This window comes from Lipophrys pholis (assembly GCF_963383615.2).
Source record: "Lipophrys pholis genome assembly, chromosome: 1".
Lineage (NCBI taxonomy): Eukaryota > Metazoa > Chordata > Actinopteri > Blenniiformes > Blenniidae > Lipophrys > Lipophrys pholis.
Genome location: NC_137635.1, coordinates 37,186,691 through 37,206,626, shown reverse-complemented (window position 1 = coordinate 37,206,626; position 19,936 = coordinate 37,186,691). Strand labels below are relative to the sequence as shown.

The 19,936-nt window shown below is 40.3% G+C and overlaps 1 protein-coding gene across 1 annotated transcript; it reads left to right on the top strand.

Annotated features, from left to right (window-relative positions):
* The first annotated feature begins 1,283 nt into the window (after positions 1-1,283).
* On the top strand, positions 1,284-19,724 carry tgm1l1 (transglutaminase 1 like 1). The gene is made up of 14 exons (XM_080471681.1): positions 1,284-1,571; positions 6,614-6,906; positions 7,012-7,203; positions 10,281-10,532; positions 13,599-13,717; positions 14,860-14,967; positions 15,108-15,285; positions 15,839-15,977; positions 16,768-16,960; positions 17,221-17,374; positions 17,620-17,904; positions 18,281-18,441; positions 18,547-18,683; positions 18,778-19,724. Exons 2-14 carry the CDS (start codon positions 6,615-6,617, stop codon positions 18,920-18,922), a joined length of 2,355 nt encoding a protein of 784 aa, XP_080327807.1. The 5' UTR covers positions 1,284-1,571; position 6,614; the 3' UTR covers positions 18,923-19,724.
* The last annotated feature ends 212 nt before the right edge of the window (positions 19,725-19,936 follow it).

Here is a 19,936-nt window from a genome sequence, read left to right as displayed (position 1 = left end):
CTTCATCACAGCATCCTTTGAAAACACAGGCCGGTTCACTGCAGTCCGTCACACTGTTGGCTCTCACTGGTTGCCGGGACCAAGCATGAATCACGCGGAGTAAACGTTACAATATCTTGTGTTTTTGTCCAACGTTTTAGGCTGATATCAACTCTTCTGGGAATTTGTCAACAAGTTTCAAATTCTCCTTTCACTTTAAGTTGATCTGGATGTGTCTGTTGGTTTGAACTCAGGGCAATGACTATACAGAACCAGACCTCAGGGTCTGTCCTTTCATGTTTATTTTTTTTTTGTAAGCCAAGCAAGAAAGCAGAGCAGATTGGGGAAGTTAAAAGCCGCACAGTGGGCGGATAGTGACAAAACGAAAACGTAGGGAATTTCCTTTATTTTTAAGACTGGAAGTTCCGCAAGGTTCAACTGTGGTTTGAGGTTTATTTTGGTGTTCGAAGAGCGGTGACATCCACCATATCACACGAGTTAAATCTGATAACAAAAGTGAAATTAACAAATTACAATCATACATATTAGTTTAAGTTAAGAAGAGAGCCGGTAAGCCATTGGTGGCATTAGAGGCCTGAAAAGCTTTCGCTCAGACGTTTGCAGGTTCGAATGCCACTACAGATAGATTATCACTGTAGCACAGAGAGAACAAATTTTGGAGGTATATTAATCATATCTCTGTGAAAACAATATCTATTTTTTTTATTTTTATTCTAATAATACATGCTGCCCCCTGTTATCACTGAGTGGATGTTTTCAGGTAGTAGTAATGTAACTCCACCTCTACACCTTTTAAAGTGGTAACTATAACTGCAAACATGTAATTGGAAAGTAATGCCACAACTTCAGATTCAAAGCAGCAACCGTGAACGGCGACTGTAGTAGAGGGTGTGATCATTTCCTTTTGCTGAGGACTTTCATTTGGCCAGGGCGCTCCTTGTGTAACAAGACACAGTCACTTTCCCCTCCTGCTGATAAGCTGTATCCAGTATGTGATCACTGAAGTTAGTAGAACGACACAATGCTTTTTCTTTCCTTTGCACATGTTACCCTTTTATTTAAGGACTTTTTGAATAGATGCTTTCTGGAGTCACATCATCTCACCAGTCAGTGCGCAATTGCGCATATGGACTCAGCTTTAAAGCATTACATTTAAGTGTGACGTAGTTATCTTCTCCTCTTCCGCTCCCTTCCCGATCAGAAAAAGTACTTCAGAAACATTGCGTAACACGCCTTGAATCCCCTCCGTTGCTCTGTTTGCGGATCATTACTCACCACAAAGTGCGTGCGCTATTTGACGCACCGGGGCGCGCTCCTGAGAGCGGGACCTCCTGGTGGGTGTGAGAAACTTCAGCCTCGCTCAGGGTAGGGCGGGGGTGGGTTGAGCCGAGGAAGACTAGGGGTGTGTATCAGCTCCAAGTACAGGCTTATAAGTATTCTGGCTCCGTGAACCGAGAGCGAGACGAGACGAGAAAAAAGTTGCCAAAAGTTTTCCCAAGGCTGGGGGATAATTTGTTCAGGAGGCAACCGAGGTTTCACCGCTGAACCAAGACAGAGAGCACACAGAGAAAGTAAGATTTTTAATCTCCCCGGTGTTTTATTCTTCTTGGGGTAATGTTAAGTGGAGTGTGAAAACCGAAAGTGTTGTGCGCATGACCTAACGGTTTCCTCCTTTTAGTCGCTCTACAATTAAAGTTTCACAGGGTGATTCTCCTCCATAGAGGTTCGCAATCTAAAAAGAAAGAGACACACTTCCATGTTTGTAAAACTAGACAGCAGCAGTGTGTCGATTAGTTGAAGAATGTTGCTTCATTTTATTCCTCAATTTTAATTTAGCTATTTAATAGAAACATATTAGGAGCAAATGAGATGTGAAATTAAAGGGCCAACAGGTTCTAGGTTAGAAGGGGATTTTTATTTTTTTTTCTAAAGATTTGCTCCTCGTGAGGTCACTCAGTGTGAATTTTTGCATTTATTCACTCATTGGTTGCATAAATTCTTGTTGTTTAGATGATATCATTTCCTAAAGAGAACCCATGATCATTTTCATTAATTGTGATAATGACGTCTTTCATTGCAGCCCAGATTTCAGTGACTCTCTAATAATCATAACCATTATCGTATATGATTGTATTTGAATTCATTTCAGCACCCTCCCATCACCTGGTTGTCTTGTATCTCTGAATGTGTTTTACATTTGACTTGTTCAAGCTTTTCGGCAGCAAAAATGTAATTAGACACAGATAGTAAATTGTTTCCTGGAGGCTTTTGAGAGAGAGAAGGCTATTATTCATTCCTTCAAACTCCTGTTGTCTGAGGCATTTTCTGTGTTTAGTTACAAACAGTGAGTTCAAGCCTACTCATGCCTTCAGCTCTGTTGGTTGGCAGCCAACAAGCTGCAGAGCTTCTTCCTCCTACCCCCCTCTCAAAAAAAAAAAAAAAGAGATCCTTGAGGATATGCTTTGCAGGATGTAAACAATTTCTTGATGCTTTTAATTTTGGTGTATGCGTGCTGACATTTTAGGGCTATACGGTGACATTTATTAATAATCAATTAATTCCACATGGGACCAACATTGCCTGACAAAACAAGCCCGGCCATTTAAAGCTGATGTTGATGCCTGTGAACAGACGACTTGAATTTGCTGCACTTATCTCAGGGCCCAGTCGGCATACCGGCTCCACCGGCATGCCAACACTAACTGACGGAATAGATGTGCCGGGTAGCAAAGGGAGCCAGCACAGCACAAAGGAGGAAATGATATATGTAGTAGTGATAGGCAGAGGAGGGGAAAGAAATATGACAAACACTTAATTTCAAGCTTGGCTGATGCCTGTATTAGAGATCCATTTAAGTTGTGCATTATAGTGTGAGGGAAGAGCAAGGCTGCCAAAGAATTAAGATTGTGGGATGGCTTTTCATGGTTTTAGTGGGTTATGAATCTAATTGGACAATTTTGGGCCACCTACGTAAGTGCAGTGTTGAGATAACGCTGCCTTTTTTTTCTTCCAAAAAAGCTTGTCAAGACACAAATTACAAACAAAACTGGCTGAAAATCATTTATTTAGTGATGTTTTTTGGGAGAGTCAATATTTACAGTGTTATTTAGCCAATTAAAGTGGATGTGTATCTTCTATTTTATCACCCCAATTATTTAGAGTCTGAACGTCTGTGAGCTAAGAGAAAATGCATCATGAGGATGGAGTGTGTAAACAAAAAGTCGAGTATTCTGCATTGTGTTTTCTCTATTTCAACATTTCTTGTTTTTAACTTCAATCAGGAGGTCACATACTGTAGTTCGACTTTGGGCGTGGGTGGTGCGCAAGTATGTTTTAAAACACAGCCGATTCTGTTCATTGTGTCTGTTGCAATTGTTATGAAAGTAACTGCCAAATATTGAGATTTGGAAACCTGTGAAGGGAGGGGAATGTCATATGACCATTGGATGACCTGAGGAACTCCCAGAGCTGAAATATTAGAAGCATAACATGATGTCAGGTGGACATAAGGCATATGGTGCATTCTTCTCACACATGGATTTGAAGGGTTTGGTTTTATGAGACACCTCTCCTCATGAACTCTTCCTCAGCTGCTGTCTGACCTTTGAACTGCATCGCATAACTTCACCATCAATCAATACTCCATGCAAGTGTTTGAACACGAGAATCGATAGCGAAGCAGCTACATTCCAGCAAAAGCTCTCATTGTTGTTTTACATTCGGGAACTCGGTAAACTTGAATCTTATAAAATAAAAATTAAAAGATGGGCAGATATGCTATCTCTTCTCCAAAAGGTCTAGTCACTGCTCTGTAAGCTTCATCAGACGATTGATCGTCTTATCTTCAGAGTGATTAGTACAAACTGAAACAGTGCTTATCAACTCCAAAATAACTCCAAAATATATTTAAAGTGAGGAGCCAAGTCTTTTGCTGGTTTTATTGTTGCGTTATATATGAATTTGTTCAAATTTTGTCCGTTTGTCAGTTAATTTTAGGAAGTATATGCTCAGTTTACCCTGCTACCTGAGATTGTTATCGAAGCATAAATCTTATTGTTGTGTTTGTGAGTACTATTTACAAGATATACATCGCCTCTAAACATTCAAATATGCTGCAAAACAGTCTTTACTGTAGCTTTAAGTTGCAGTTCAAAACTAGTCCTTCAGTTATATATATATGTGAAATATAGCTATATATCCATATTTTAGGGGTGCAAAAGTCACTATTCACCACCAAATGCCTGTATTAGAGATCCATTTCTTGAAAATGACAACGAAACATATTATATATATATATATATACACAACTATTTTGTAGATTTAGCTGTAATTTTCTTCCATTGATATAACTTTTGTTACTGTGTTTTACCAGTTTTGTACATTAAAAATAGAACTAAATAGACACCTTCATTTGTCATTGATGATTGAAAAGCTGTACCCAAGTAGCCAAAGGACCAAAGGTTATGGGGTGTTAGTGAAACTAAGCTCAGTCACTCAATAAAATAAGACTCTGGGTGTTTACTTAAGAATGTTAAAATTGTCCTGACTGCGTACATTGTCGCACCTCATTAGAGTTCATGGGTGTTTTTACAAGGCTAACAAAACCTCAATGATGCTTTAATGTTTGGGTTAAATAGATGTATTTCTGCGTGCTGTGCCAGAGCCCTGTGTGGCTTTTTAATGACGAGACGAGGCAGATGGTAAGAAGAAGGCGGGCATTAGATGAAAGTTCTCTTCACTTCATTTTTTTTTTTTTTTTGTAAAGTCATGTTTTATTCTCCGAATTTTCCATTTACCTTCTTTATTAGATTTGTAACTTTTCACCCAAATTCTTAAAAGTGAGTATGTTTCTTAAAAGGATGGACTTATCTTTGACAAACAATGTTATTTATTGTACAAGAGTGGGGCTGTGACAATGTGATTACGGTCCATATGAAGCCCAGCACTGGACACCAACATGCACAATGTATGTGCACACAGAGACATCACAAGCACAGAAACTATATTATACAGCAGCAGCTGTGGTGCAGCAGATGGGCTCCAGCTGCTTGTAGGAGTTACTTCATTTCTCACAGGGAATGTATTCAGATAGGGTGAAGGACTAAATACCCCAAAATGATTTGAGAACGCCGGATGGCAAAGCATAAAGTCAGGAATGTGGTAAGTGTGGGAAAAAAAAAATGGGAAAGTTAACTGGCTATATTATGAAAGAGATGAAAGTAAAAACTGGAATTATAATCACTGAAGCACAAGGCCTAACCAGTAACCTCTTATCACAAAAGTTTTATTAAACAATTTTCTCAACAGCCCTCAACATTTCCTTTAACTCTGATTACAAAACGGCCCATTAGAGCCATAATTTCTTTGTACGTCAAAGTCTTGTTGGGATCAGAGTGGCGAAAAGCATTAACTGTGTAACTCAATGTAGCTTCTAGTGTGACCTGAGCTCTGCTTTAGGGTTTGGATTGTTTGCTGATAGTTGTATGTGTTTTTCTTATTGATGACAATTGGAGGGACCAAGTCATAGATCGTGCATATTATTGTGATGAAGAGCTGTTTCTATCTATGTTTTCTGTTTCATTCAATATTGTTCCAAACTCAGCTATTTTGACTTTTTGGAGGTAAAGGCAGACCAGATGTTAGAGTACTTCCTGATGACAAAATGGTACTGAAATGGTATTTGGCTCCTTTACTGCAGAGGGTATATCTTGAGCACAATACAAAGCTAAAATAGAAAACATCATGACTTTTCTTCTTCAATTTAAACAATTTTCTATTCTTCTTTTGCATATGTGTCTTTTTTCTATATATACAATATAACACAATATATTGCAAATTTATCGTTATCACAAAATGCGCAATATGCATATCATGAAAACATTACTCAACTGAAATAAATTATTTGCATATTCTAAAAGTACAATTAGTCACAATTAATTCACAAAAAATGTGCACTTTACTAACTGAAATACCTGTGTTTTAAATCGATTATAATTATCTGGTGACGACAAGAAATTTACTAAAAGCAACAACATCACCAAACTTCTCCAGCCACACACACACACACACACACACACACACACACACACACACACACACACACACACACACACACACACACACACACACACACACACACACACACACACACACACACACACACACACACACACACACACACACACACACACACACACAGTCCAGTCACAACTAGTGTAGGCAAGGCAAAGTGCACTATTATTATGAAGAGCAAATCTCAAAGCATAGATAAATTAAGTGAAATATCAGTACTTGTACAAATCATACCCCATCATGTGCAGTCCTAGTGCGTCGTAACAATGTGCTTAGATGAGGCCCATGTTTTCAAGTAATATGATAAAACAAATAGTTCTTTTGAAGAATAGATTAAAGTTTAGGCTGCGCTGAGCACTAAAAGTTGATAAACTGGATGCGACAAGCTGACATCATCTCTTCATTTCTGAGAAAACATAGTCAAATTGTTGTTGTCAGGTTGTTGTTTTTTTGTCCAGTGTTTTACAATACTATATTGAATAATGATTAAACATTTTCCCCCTGAAATTGAAAGATCAATATTATTTGATGTTTCCTTTAGGATGCCGGGTGAACGTTTAACAGTGCGAGGGACCTCAGAGATCGGACGATTTCATGGATCGTCCCCACCCACCAGGGTGGAGGTCACCATTCAGAACGAGGGGGAGAAGAAAGAGGAGGGCGGCTGCCGTCGCTGGTTCAGGAAGATGTGTCCGTGCTGCTGTAAGCGCCAGAACAGCACCTCCTACGATGTCACTGATAAGGTGGAACTGACCAAACTACCCAACCCCGCTCCAGTAATCTCAGATGCCACCAAGCCAAAGCCTGAGAACGGAGAAACAAAGGAATTTGAAGGTAATGCCACAGACTCCAGCTCTCTGGGCATCTCGTTTGAATCATCAGAAAATATAGGAATACAGTATATAAAACTTACCAAATGTATGTCCTGCACACTCTCAGAGATTAAGTTGTCGGTGTGTTCGGTGGACCTTTTGAGCTCCAAGACGGGTCAAAACAGACAAGAGCATCACACCGACCTCTTTGACGGAGACGAGCTGATCATCCGCAGAGGACAGACCTTCCAGGTGGAGCTGGAGCTCAACAGGGCCTTCAATGCTGACACTGACAAGCTGCACTTGGATCTGAGAACAGGTATGATGTTGGTAGAGTTTATAGATCACCATCCCCTCTATCTAAACCAATTGGGTTTTTTTTTTTTTTTCTCTGCTAAATGCCTGTACTGATCATGGTGGTGGAAAAAAAGAGGGAATCTAAAAGCAGAAGGCTTGTGACGGTTGGCATCAAATTGCTGAATGTAGAAGAAGAAAGAACCCAGCGTTTGCCATGTCAGCTGATATATTTGAGTAAGTCGGGGGTAGTTCTAAAAAAAAAATTTGATAGAAACCTTACAGAGAAGTCCGACTCATTAAGACATAAGAAGAGATGTCCAAATAAATTGTTAAAATAGTGGGTACGATTCAAAGTCATTTAACATAAAAGATAAACAGCTAATGAGATAAGAGTAATGGATGGAGTGTGTCTATAAAGACCTGAAAGGTGAACAAGGATAGTTATGGACTACTAAAAGAACTGTCGGTCGGTAAAAAGTCTACATGAATATAGATGATCACAGTACAGAAGTACTTTCACCTCATAGCAAAAATGTCCCCGGTTTGGCTTTTCTGTGTGGAGTTGCAAGTTCTACCTGTGCTTGAGTGGGGTTTCTCATACAAGTTTCCTGTCAGACTCCAAAACAGGGATTTGTGGCTAATTCTTCAATCTTAAATGAAGGATAGAAACAAGTCAATGTTTGGCATATCAATTTGGATGGCTGTAAAATGTATCTGCTGTAATATAGGTGGTGCAAATCTGAGGAGGGAGGTTTGTGGAACAAAGACATTGGAAACACCTGCTTTGGAAGCATAGCAAACCTCCATTTGTTTTCAAAGGCTACCCACAATCAGCTGATTGCCCTGTGTACAAATGGTTTCTCCATTAACCATTATCGGCTGCATGGGAAATCAGAAAGACTTTGAGCATGAGAAATGTGGTCCAAATGCTAAGCATAGCTGGAGTGTTCAAAACAAGCAGGAGTACAACCATAGCCACACCACAAGTTTTGGATTCCACCCAGCAGCTCTCAGTGTTTAACAGTTTCCAGACCTCAGGACACCGGACACCTCCCACTGGCATTTCTACAGGACTCATTGGACACACTTGGGAAAGAAAATGGCCATGACATCATTATTCAGATGCGCTTTTTTTGTCACCTGCTCCTGAGCAGTTAGATAATAAGAGGGCGGGAGAGAAAAAAAACAAGAAAAACAATGGACTTTCATAAGTATCTGAGTTATGACAGACTGTGATTCCCGTCACTTTCACGGTCGCAATTGTAGAGACAAGGTTATAAGTGCTGCACTAAAAGCAGGGGTTTGTGTTATTCAAGCTCTCTAAGAGGTTATATTCTTCAGCTATGAATGAAATAACGATTTCAAGTCAGTTTTCTTTGAAAATAGTCACTCCAGAAGCAAAAAAAAAGAGACTGCGTTCTTCATTGATTTCCTTTAGAACGAGCACTGAGAGGTGAGAGAGGAAGGGCGGGGAGTCCTGGATGCGGCTGCATGGAGAACAATGGTTTCTTGGTAAAACGTCACATTTGCACCAGCTAATTATGGCCCAGCAGGGTTTGGCAAAAAGATTCCTGTGAGTTTGAATGCTGCTAGTCGGCTCACTAGCCCATAAGAAACTACTGAGTTATCTAAACAAAAGGACATTTCGGTTAATTGTTATGTAGGAATGTGTTGTGCAGTGTAGGAGGTTTTTGTTTACTCAGACAACCATGCATAGCGGGGTGAAATGATGCACACGTTTCCCTATTTGTTTCTGTGCGATATCTCCATATAGAATTTTAATATTGCTTCTTCACTTCTACTGTCCCCATGTGATTTAATCAAATGGAAACTTTCAAGTTTTCACTATAATTCGAAATGAATGAGGAAAAACTTAAAAGCACTTTGTGATGCAACTCACATCATTTTTCACCCACACGTTTCATGCAAAATGTTAAACACTTTGGTTTTTTACAAACATCATTTTAGTAAAGGTTTCGAATTTCAAATGTAAGAAAACATTGTTTATTTGCAGAGTGTTTGGTGCAACGGCTTTCTAAAGGTCATTATTGATGAATCCTGCACTCAACATTATTGACAGCCAACTGAATGAGTTGACAAAATGGATAATTGTTTACATACTGTATGTCAATCACTTGCAAGGCAAGTTCCTCAAGATTAGTTTACAGGCTTTATGTGAGGTGAAACAGCAGTTGTACATTTTAACTTTGTGTTTTACAAATGAAACACAGATTTCAGGTCACCTCGGCTAACTATGAAAGACAGCAGTAATAGTGTATCAAAAATGTGAAATGTCAAAAAACCCTAAGATTGACCTTTAAAAAAAAAAAAAAAATAAAATAAATAAATGAATAAAAAAAAAAAAATATATATATATATATATATATACAGTATATATGTGCTATTTATTTCTGTGTTCACTACTTTGTTTTTTATAAATGAGGATGGGTTGGATTGGAATTGGACAAAACAATTGCACTTCTTATGCATATAAGCTTGTGTTGGATCTGCTTCTCCTTGGTTTCCATCAATAACATACATATGATTCAATTGGTATTCTGACTTGCTATAGCTCTGAACATGAACAGATGCTGTTTGAGCACTAACATATGTCCCCCCTGAGTGATACAGTCAAAGATTTGAAATCAACAGAACAGGAAATTCAGCTGCAGTGATGCCTGACAGTGGTAGGATGTTATAAAAGAAAGTGTCATTTGCCAAACAAAACAAAACAAAACAAAATCAAATGGCAAAACAACCACTTTAAAGTTTAATATAAGAGCGTACTTGTGCTGCATGGTGATGGAAATGTAAAGACAAATCGTTCAAAATGCATGATATATTCAGTCAGGCTCATGAATTAGGTCAGGACAGGTGAAGTTATACTGCTGCTTCAGGTGAAACTTAAAAATGAAACTGGTAGCATTTGAATTGGGACGAATACATTTTGAGAACTTCCAGTTTCTATCATCACAACATTGAGAGACATAAGGTGTTCTAGACTTGCTCTTAAACGTAATCCCCTTGCTTTGCAAAAGATGTCATTATGTTTCCCTGTTTCTGGCATATCAACGCTGCATTATGATCTATCTGGTGTAGGTCCACTGCACTTAGTGTCCAAAGGCACACACGTCATCATTCCACTGGTGGAGAACCTGCAGAATTCACGCTGGGAAGCAAAGATTATCGAGCAAACCGGAAACAAGATCAAGCTCTCTGTCAACTCTCTACCCAATGCTGTGATCGGCCTGTACGGGCTCACTGTGACGACCAGCCCTGTGAAGGGCGAGGGGGCGACTACATTCACCTCCAGCGAGAACATCACCGTGCTCTTCAACCCTTGGTGTGAAGGTAAGCTGGAAACAGTAAAGGGTTTCTAAGGATAGAGGGCTGGAATGTGAAAGAGAGAGGAGGAAGCAGACAAATCGTAGGTGATAAGAAAGAAAAACGATGCAGGAAAAATGTCTGGAATGAATCACATGCTATCTGGATTAATATCAGCTTTTGAGACAGACAGCCTTAAAAAAAAAAAAAGGGGCAATATTGTTCTGAGAGAATAACTTTTTGCTGCTCAATTGTGGGAGAAAATGTTCCCATAACATAACTGCCGTCTTACAGACGTCATTCTGTCAGACTGATAGCAAATACTTGGACAAACTAGATGTCTGTTTAGCTATTTAATCTCTGAGAGGGATTCTGATATAATGTTACACAAGGGTGAGGAAGGCCAGTCTCAATCCACGAGTATGTTGCTGTCCGTCAAATAGCTTCAGCGTGTGACTGTGAGAGTTATATAACTTTTTGTTTTTGGCTCTAATTCAAAACTTCTGGCACGCTTGTGTTGTGGTCACTTAAGCACCACTTGATCCAAACAGTCTGTGTGTAATATGAAACAGACCTTCAGCTGCATCCTTTAAGCAATGCTTATGTATGACTTGACTTTTAATCTTTGTTTGCGGAACAGTTTTCAGGCCTCCAGAAAACATCTGCCTGCAAAAATGCAAGGCAGTTGAAAAATTGCAAATACAAAATACATAAATCAATAGAAAGATTTTGCGTACTTTGTGTACTAGTTATATCTATGAATGTTGCTGTTTGTATATCAAAACACCCCCAAAGCAGTTTGTTCTGTCAATTGTAGTACTCACCGTTTCTAATCCGAGCACGTTTCAGAGACTGAGAAAATTAGGAAAATGTACACATATATCTACAATCAGTGGTGGCAGTTATGCACACGATCAAAAGAAGAGATAATTATCGTATTTGTTGAGTAAATCAAACATATTTAAAGTAACCAACAAATACATGTGTTTGTTAAACCTCCATTTGTGTAGGAAATGTTTGCTGGAAAGTACTCAACAGTTATGAGATAAAACACATGAACTCTATTTGACTGGAATCTAAACGCAGGGGAGACAGAGCATAGATATAATGTTTTTTGATAAGGGGCTCAGATGTGGCAGTGATTCGTCAGTCACACCGAGGAGAATTTCCCTGGATAGATGAGAATAATTGACACCATCAATATTTCTGGACATTTCCAACCGATTACAGAGCTTCTTTTTTTGTGAAACGATCTCACTTGCAATGATAATCCGAACTTTTGAATATAAAGTGGTTTTGTTTTGCTCTTTGACTGCTGCTGAATTGTACTCAGCAGCAGATTGCTAAAGCTGGAGCTTTTAACTTATAACAGCTGCTTAAATCCACGCTATAAGGAGCAGCGAGAGTGCAGCAGGATAATGAAAATGCAGGCTGTGAAACCAAAAGCAATTAATCGGGGGGAAAAAACCCTCACGAAAGCACTCCATAGACCTGAAAGGATCTTGGACATTGAAAAATAATTATAAGTGTTTCGGTATGTCTCTGTGGAAAACACAATTGAAATTTGTTTATGACCAAAACACAGTACCTCTTGAAGTTTTCTAACTCAACCTACTCTTTAATTTATTTATTAGAGAAAGTTCCTCTGATATGTTGATAAAGAAAATGGACTTTATTTATATTGTGGCCAGTATGTCATCTTTTATGATGCATAATTATTATAGTCTGTGATAGTTATCAAAAATAAATACATTTGCAACACAGTCTATTTAAAAGAGCAGCGCACCCGAATTGGATTTTTTTTTTTTTTTAAGACCGCCTGTCTCTCATTTAAATTTCTGCTCTTTTTGGCAGCATGCCCATTTTTTCTTTTTCCCTTCCTGCTCTCAATCTCTTTTTCCTCCACAACCAATCTCCCTCACGCTCATAAAACTCTAAATCCTGCTGTTACTCTATGAAATACCATGGGGTGAGTTTTGAGTAATCCTTGCAGCTGGTAACAACCTGTCCTCTCGCTTGCTTTACTGCCTCCGTGTGTATTTCCTGCTGTTTTGTGCCTTTCCCACCCAGCTTTACTCCCTTCTTGCTATCCACTGACCCAACCCTTACGTCCTTGGTGAACTGCTTCACTCCCCAGCCTCCCGCTCAAACCCGCCTGTGTGTGTCTGTTTCTTTCACATTTCAGGAGTTTCAAGCAAGAAGTGAAAACTACAATTATCACAGCCGCCAGAAACTGTCAGGTTCATCCCTTTTCTTTCGCTAATAAAAATCCCAAGCCACTGTTATTCTTCACTCGCCCCCTCCCCCCCGCCTTTGTCCTTCCAAGCATAACTTCCCCTCTTTCTCTAAGCTTGTGCCCCCATGACTTCTTTAAAACTCTTCCTTCCACTTGCATTTCTCATGTCCATCACTGCTTCGTTACTTTTGCGGACTTCCTTTTCGTCTCTTGTTGACTCGTTCTTTATTTTGATCCACAAGTAACTGCAATAGATAAGTTGTGGAAAAAGAGATAAACAGAGATCCTCATGTGAGGCGTGCACGCCCAAGTCCGCATTGCTCATGCCACTCAAAACAGACTGTTTCCCATAAATGAGTGTGGGCCCCACTGCAAGGTCCATGGAGTCATTGTGTTTTTCTTAACCATTTCCTCGCCTTTGGGACTTTTTGCACATAGTATGTGAAAAGAAATCACATTCTTTGGAGGTTTTAGTCACTGAAGTGGTGACTGGAACAGAGATTCTGGGTCAGGAAGAAAGACAGACAAAAAAAAAATCTAATTTTTACTGTTCTATATAGCTAACTAATTTAATGCCTTTTTCCCCCCTGCATCAACCAGTCCTATTTCTAGGATGGTGAAGGTGCAGCCAAATTACGGCTCTGCAAAGGGTGGTTAGAATTCGTGAACTCCCAATCCCAAGTCCACTTTTCTTAACTTTAGGCCACCTCCACTATTTAATTTATATTTCCTATAATTGAATGGAAGTTCAGAATTACCTGGAGAAGTTGTAGAAAACCCCCACACCGAAGGCTATATTCTGTCAGTATAAAGCCAAATGAGCGTGTGTGGATTTGATGTGTTTTATGTGTTTTTAGTGGACACTGTGTTCCTGGACGACGATGAAGAGAGGAAGGAGTATGTGCTGAACGATACTGGAAGGATTTACTACGGCACTGAGAAGCAAATCGGTGCTCGCACGTGGAACTTTGGGCAGGTATGGACTGGACATTGTTGCACGCTTCAGTGCATGAGCGATCATTACAGCATCATTAGCCCTCGCCACTCTCGTCCCCAGGGTTGCCAACTTTCTCACTCTCTGGCCACACATGCTTTCTCTAACACCAGGCTACAGTTTTTAGCTCAATTCTCGACTTCTATTGGAAATCTCGAAGTAAATTTATTGTTTTCCTATGTGGTATACAGAACTTTAAGTATTGGAGTGACTTTTATTCCACATTTATTGCTCACAACTGTTATAGGTACCAAATATATGACTTTAAATCATAGACTGCTTTGTAGCTTTCATTGTGTCTTCATTACATCTATCATAATACTCATAATGCTGATTTTAGGGATGTCAGATTGTTTCCTCTGCAGTTCTTCATGATTAACTGACATCTTTAACTATAATCTGAATGGTGTGTGTGTGTGTGTGTGTGTGTGTGTGTGTGTGTGTGTGTGTGTGTGTGTGTGTGTGTGTGTGTGTGTGTGTGTGTGTGTGTGTGTGTGTGTGTGTGTGTGTCACTTTGAGTCAAAAGTTGGCAGGTCTTGTCCTAATGAAGTCACTATAATTTTTTATTGTACTTTAACTGCCCAGATATATGGGCACAGCCGTTACTGGTTACAACAGCCAGGTGTAAACACTGTGTTTGTTTGGGACTCGTTTGAGCTGTGGATCCATATATATTTGGTGCCCGAGGGACCTCTTCCAGCAATACAATGGTGTTTGTGGGACAGACACAAAATATACTCCAGTCTCAGTGCAGCACCTGTGTGCTTATACAACTGCTTTGGGAAACAGCGGAGCATTCCTATGATGCACAGAGGAATACAATGAATTAGTTTTAACTACACAGACAAAACTTGTCGGTGGGATCAACGTATTGTTAGTTTCCTTTCTTTCTTTAAGGATATTGATAGGAAACATGCATTGTGATTTTTATTTTCCTGGTTTCATTAAAACTGATTAGACGATAGAAAAGCAGGGAAGACAAAAAGTCTTTATGTTTGCTGCTGCATTCCTGGGGTTTTTTTTGTTTTGTTTTTTATAGGAGTTGTTTGTTGTTTATAGCATGTGTGTCAAAATGCCAGAGTGTATTTATGGCATAATTTAAACTCCCTTTATTTCATGACTAGTTTCATGAGGGGATCCTGGAAGCATGCTTGTTTATCTTGGAGAAGAGTGAAATGCCACCATCTGGTCGTGGGGATCCTGTCAATGTGGTCCGAGTCTTATCCGCCATGGTGAGTGGAAAAGAAAAAGAAAACATCGTTTTTTTTATGGCTCTAAATAAGGACTGTATAAAGATAATGACCCATATTTTCGTTCAATTTGTGGTTGTTACCCTCCTGAATCAATAATCATGTCACAATGTCATTTTCAGATAAATGCTCAGGATGACTTTGGTGTTCTCGTTGGGAACTGGTCAGGGAATTACTTGGATGGCGTCTCCCCTGCAGCGTGGAGCAGCAGCGTGGAGATCCTGAGGAAATACCACGCCTCCAATGGCACGCCTGTGTCATACGGCCAGTGCTGGGTCTTCTCTGGGATCACTACAACAGGTCAGCCTTGAGGACAAAAATAGCACAGGGGGTCATGTGAAACAGTGTGCAAATGAGTAGGGCGTGTTTATGGAAGCACTCCAGTGGATGATTGAAAACTGAAAGACTGTCGGCATGCGAAGGGACTGCACGATATGTGTGCATGTGAAAAAAGCCATGAAGCCAATTTAAGTAGGAATCCACAAATTATTGCGATCCTGGCTTTTGGCTCTATCAGGCCCTTTTCATTAGCTGTAGCTGTTATTTGGTTGCAGAACACTTCATTCATTGTACGTGCATGTGAGGAACCTCACATGATAGCTAGCTGACCCCAGCACATAGCGTTACCCCTGATAGCCAGCCATATCTCGTACACACCCTAAATTCCGAGCATTGGCATTCCTGTCATATATCCCACTTTTGTCAAAGATCAAACCTCTTGTGCATGCAGCCATGCAAAGGTCCGAAAAGAAACATCTGAAGAATTGCCATCTGCACATTCAGCTCAGTCATTAAGTGGCTTGTAAAGTTCTGCTTTAATTCGTGCCTCTGCTCCGTGTGTCTTTGCTTTCAGTGCTGCGCTGTCTCGGCATACCAGCACGTAGTGTGACCAACTTCCAGTCCGCTCATGATACCGACGTGTCCCTCACGACTGATGTGTATTTTGATGAAGATCTGGAGCCAATCGACTACCTCAACAGTGACTCTGTATGGTAAGATGTGAATCTTTGCACAGCCCAGGTGCCCGGCTTTGAAAAAATTGCCAGCTGCTAAATCCATACCTTAGGAATGTGCCGTATATATAGATCAGCCTCTAAAGCACCTCTCTAACTTGGAACTCCAGAGGTGTCAGGCAGTTTCAATTATCTGCAACCCCTCTGAAATTGCAGCGGCTCAACTTATATCGGTGGGTTATCTGGGAGCACTGGTGTCCTAAAATTGCTTTGAAACATTCTCGCCATTTTTTATTCCTGTTCGCTTGTTTACACATTTTTCCCTTCAAACTATGAAAAAGGGACCTATTGTAACTATGTATAGCCATCTACGTTCAGTTTTGATGGTGTATTTGTTGGTTTTTTTATTGCCGTGTTGAATTATATGCCACAGATCTTCATAAAATGACACCAATACAAATATAAAGTCAAACATTTTCTTTAATCAAATTGAAAGATCATATTGTTTACTGAAGAAACTTACTTCCTGATTCCTTTTGTGTGATTTTATTTAGATTTCTCAAAAAATAGGACACTTTGCATTTTAAAGTTGCCGAATGAAAATATTCAATTTTAACCTCCTCTTTATTGATAGAGGATTGTCTGAAGTTACTTGATATCATTATGCATAAAGCAATCTGTCCTTGATAATTAATTGTGCACTAGCTCTCTTTTTAAGCGTTATTAGACAATTGTGGATGTGAGACAAAAGTGGACGACTGGGCACCCTAAATCACAGTTTCAGAAGGAGACATATACTTCACTCATATTCATCCTGCTCCATCCTCAGGAATTTCCATGTGTGGAACGATTGCTGGATGGCCAGACCGGACCTGCCTCCCGGTCATGGCGGCTGGCAGGCGGTCGACTCCACCCCTCAGGAGACCAGTCAGGGCACCTTCCGCTGCGGCCCGGCCTCCACGAACGCCATCCGCTCCGGCCAGGTCTACCTCAAACACGACACACCTTTCGTCTTTGCTGAGGTGAGTGCTAGAAATGTGCATGAAGACGTGACCTTTGACTGAGTAACTCCAAAAAAGGTGCCGTTTAGATTCACAGACTTGATTTAATTTGTTTTAAAGATGTGGTACTTCCAGCAGACATAATCTCCAGAAGCCTCAATTTAGGATCATTTTACTTGAATAGACAAATGGTGACAGGGAATTGAGTTTAATGGCTTTCCCATGTGTAAGCTGTCAGGTGAACTTGATGACTGAGTTGATCGTGTTTATTTTCCTGCCAGGTGAACAGTGATAAGATCTACTGGCAGAGGAACCTGGATGGTACGTTCACTCAGTTCCATAGTGAGAAGAAAGCTGTGGGCCACTTTATCAGCACCAAAGCCGTGGGCTCCGACGAGCGTGCAGACATCACGCACCTGTACAAACATTCAGAAGGTATGAGATTGATTTTACAGAATCAGAGAGAATATCCTTTTAGTTCTTTCAAACTATCATGAAATCTCACAAAAATGATCATGTCATTCTGCATGAATTATTATTATGGACATACCCACACCTAACATCCCTCCCGTTCTTCACAATATTAGAATATGCCACACTGACATGTTTGAAAGGACTGTGCTTCATTATGTCTTCAGAAAAACAAGGTGTATTAAGCTTCTTTTTTTTTCTCCAACCAGACTCAGAGGAGGAACGCATTGCTGTGGAGACTGCGAGCCGCTATGGCAGCAAGCCAGAGGTTTACGCTTCTCCCATAGCTGAGGATGTGTCTGTGGAGGTGAAGATGGAGGGCGAGGGGCCCAGGATGGGCACGGACGCTCAGTTGAACATCATGGTGAAAAACCTGAGCTCAGAGCCCCGTCAGACAACGCTCCACAGCCAGGTGGCTGTCATGTACTACACGGGTGTCCTAAAGGGAGCCATCAAGAAGGAGCAAATTTCTGTGGAGCTGTTGCCCAATGAAGGTTCGATTTTCCCTCATTAATTCAGTTTTTCCATATGCTGACATCAGCTTGTCACAGATTTTTTTAATTTATTTTTGCTTCTTGCTGATTGCGATAGCTCTCAATTCTCCACATTCGCTGCCAGAAGATGGTTGAAATTGGACTGAGAGGCGGTATACAGTATAAAGTGATTCACCCATTAGTCTGTCTGCTCTATTTGCCTGGAATTGAACAGAAAGTCATTCAGTCACGTTAATCTAAGCTAGGCTAAGAAGGAAAGCAGCGTTAATCTTATCATCGAACCAGCAGCAGGTGCACATCCCAAAATATACAACTCGTTTTTGATTCAACACGATAGCGAAAGTCAAATTATTCGTCCCCTCATCTCTTTGCACAGAGAAGTCGATTGAATGGGTCCTGCCCTACCAGGAGTATCAGAACCAGCTGGTGGATCAAGCCGCCCTGATGCTGACTTTGTCTGGAAAAGTCAATGAGACCAAGCAAGTGTTGGCCAACCAGACGACTTTCCGACTACGAACACCTGACCTCAACATCACAGTAGGATCTCACATTGCATTTCATTTTTATCACGTCCCTATACCAACATAGATTTTATTTTCTCATAGAAAATTGTAGTTGTACTAAGATGAGTTTGTCCCGCAGCCTCTGGGAGAAGCTGTGGTCGGTAAAGAGATGGCAGCAAAGATAACCTTCACCAACCCGCTGCCACGCACACTGAAAGACGTGGTGTTCAGAGTGGAGGGCCTGGGCCTTCAGAAGGGCCATGAAGTGGTTGTAGGGTAAGAGCACGTTGCACTCTCATTTTCCTTCCTATATGTCCCCTTCCCCCCTTTTTTGTTTTGTCCCATTTAATTGCTCCTCGCCTCTCTTCAGGGATGTCAGCGGTCACTCCACCGTGACACTAACGGAGCACTTCATCCCATCCCAGCCTGGTCAAAGAAAGCTGGTGGCCTCTCTGGACTGTAAGCAGCTCACACAAGTACACGGAGTGGCTGACATTGTTGTGCTTGAAAAATGAGAGGGAGCCAAAAGGTTCCTGCTTTTCTCAAAAGACTGTTCCATTCTACCGAGAGCCTCTAAATATATTAAGTGTGCCAAGTATCTTTAACTATCGTTTTTATTTAGTATCTAATTTTTTTTATATCCCAAAACTATGAATGAAAAATTAACAACTGTAGTATTATCAGTATTATTTTGTAACTTTTAATATTATACATTTACTCCATTGCGTCACTGTAGTTAAATTGGAGCGCAGCAAACCACACAAGTGCATTTCAACACACTGAAGAAAGCATGTGAAAGTGCATGAAGTTGGGTTATTTTGTGATCTTGTAAATACTGCATGTGTATCACTCCTACTGTTAGTCATAATGTGAAAGGTGAAGTCTGACAAAATGAACCTCACATGGCTCAAATGAAGGAAGGATTACTGTGAAATGTTTGGAAAGGGTTTAAATTGGAGATTACAATTTTTTTTTTTTTTGAATATTTCAACCCAGATTCAGCAATTCTAAAAACTTCCAAGCCATTCCCTTTCGAATGTTGCTCTGTATTTGTGTGTGTGTGTGTGTGTGTGTGTGTGTGTGTGTGTGTGTGTCTGCGTGCAGTTACACTGGCATCAGCTCTACAGCAAAGTGTGGTTCACCAGCACATCTGAGCAAAGTGACCCAATTCACCTGAAGTAATATCTCTAACTTCAGCACTGAAAGTACAATGTGAAGGAAATCCTTTTACCACTAAAATATTATTTATCGACATGGAATTTTTTTTTTTGTATCACTTATGTTGTGTTAGTAATAAAGCTCATACTTAAACGACGACCCGGCTGCCGAGTCCTTTCTTCTTTCACGCATCATTAGACAAGTCTTTACTTGTTCGACGGTGAGGCAGAGGAAGATCATGTAATCAAAGCGTCACAGCAAAAAAGCAATTTAACCATCTCTGCTGTAGTGAGTACAGTGGTTGACTCAACAATGACTACATTTACTGCATGTCTGGGTGGGTGGCACACCTTTTATTCCACTTCCGTCAG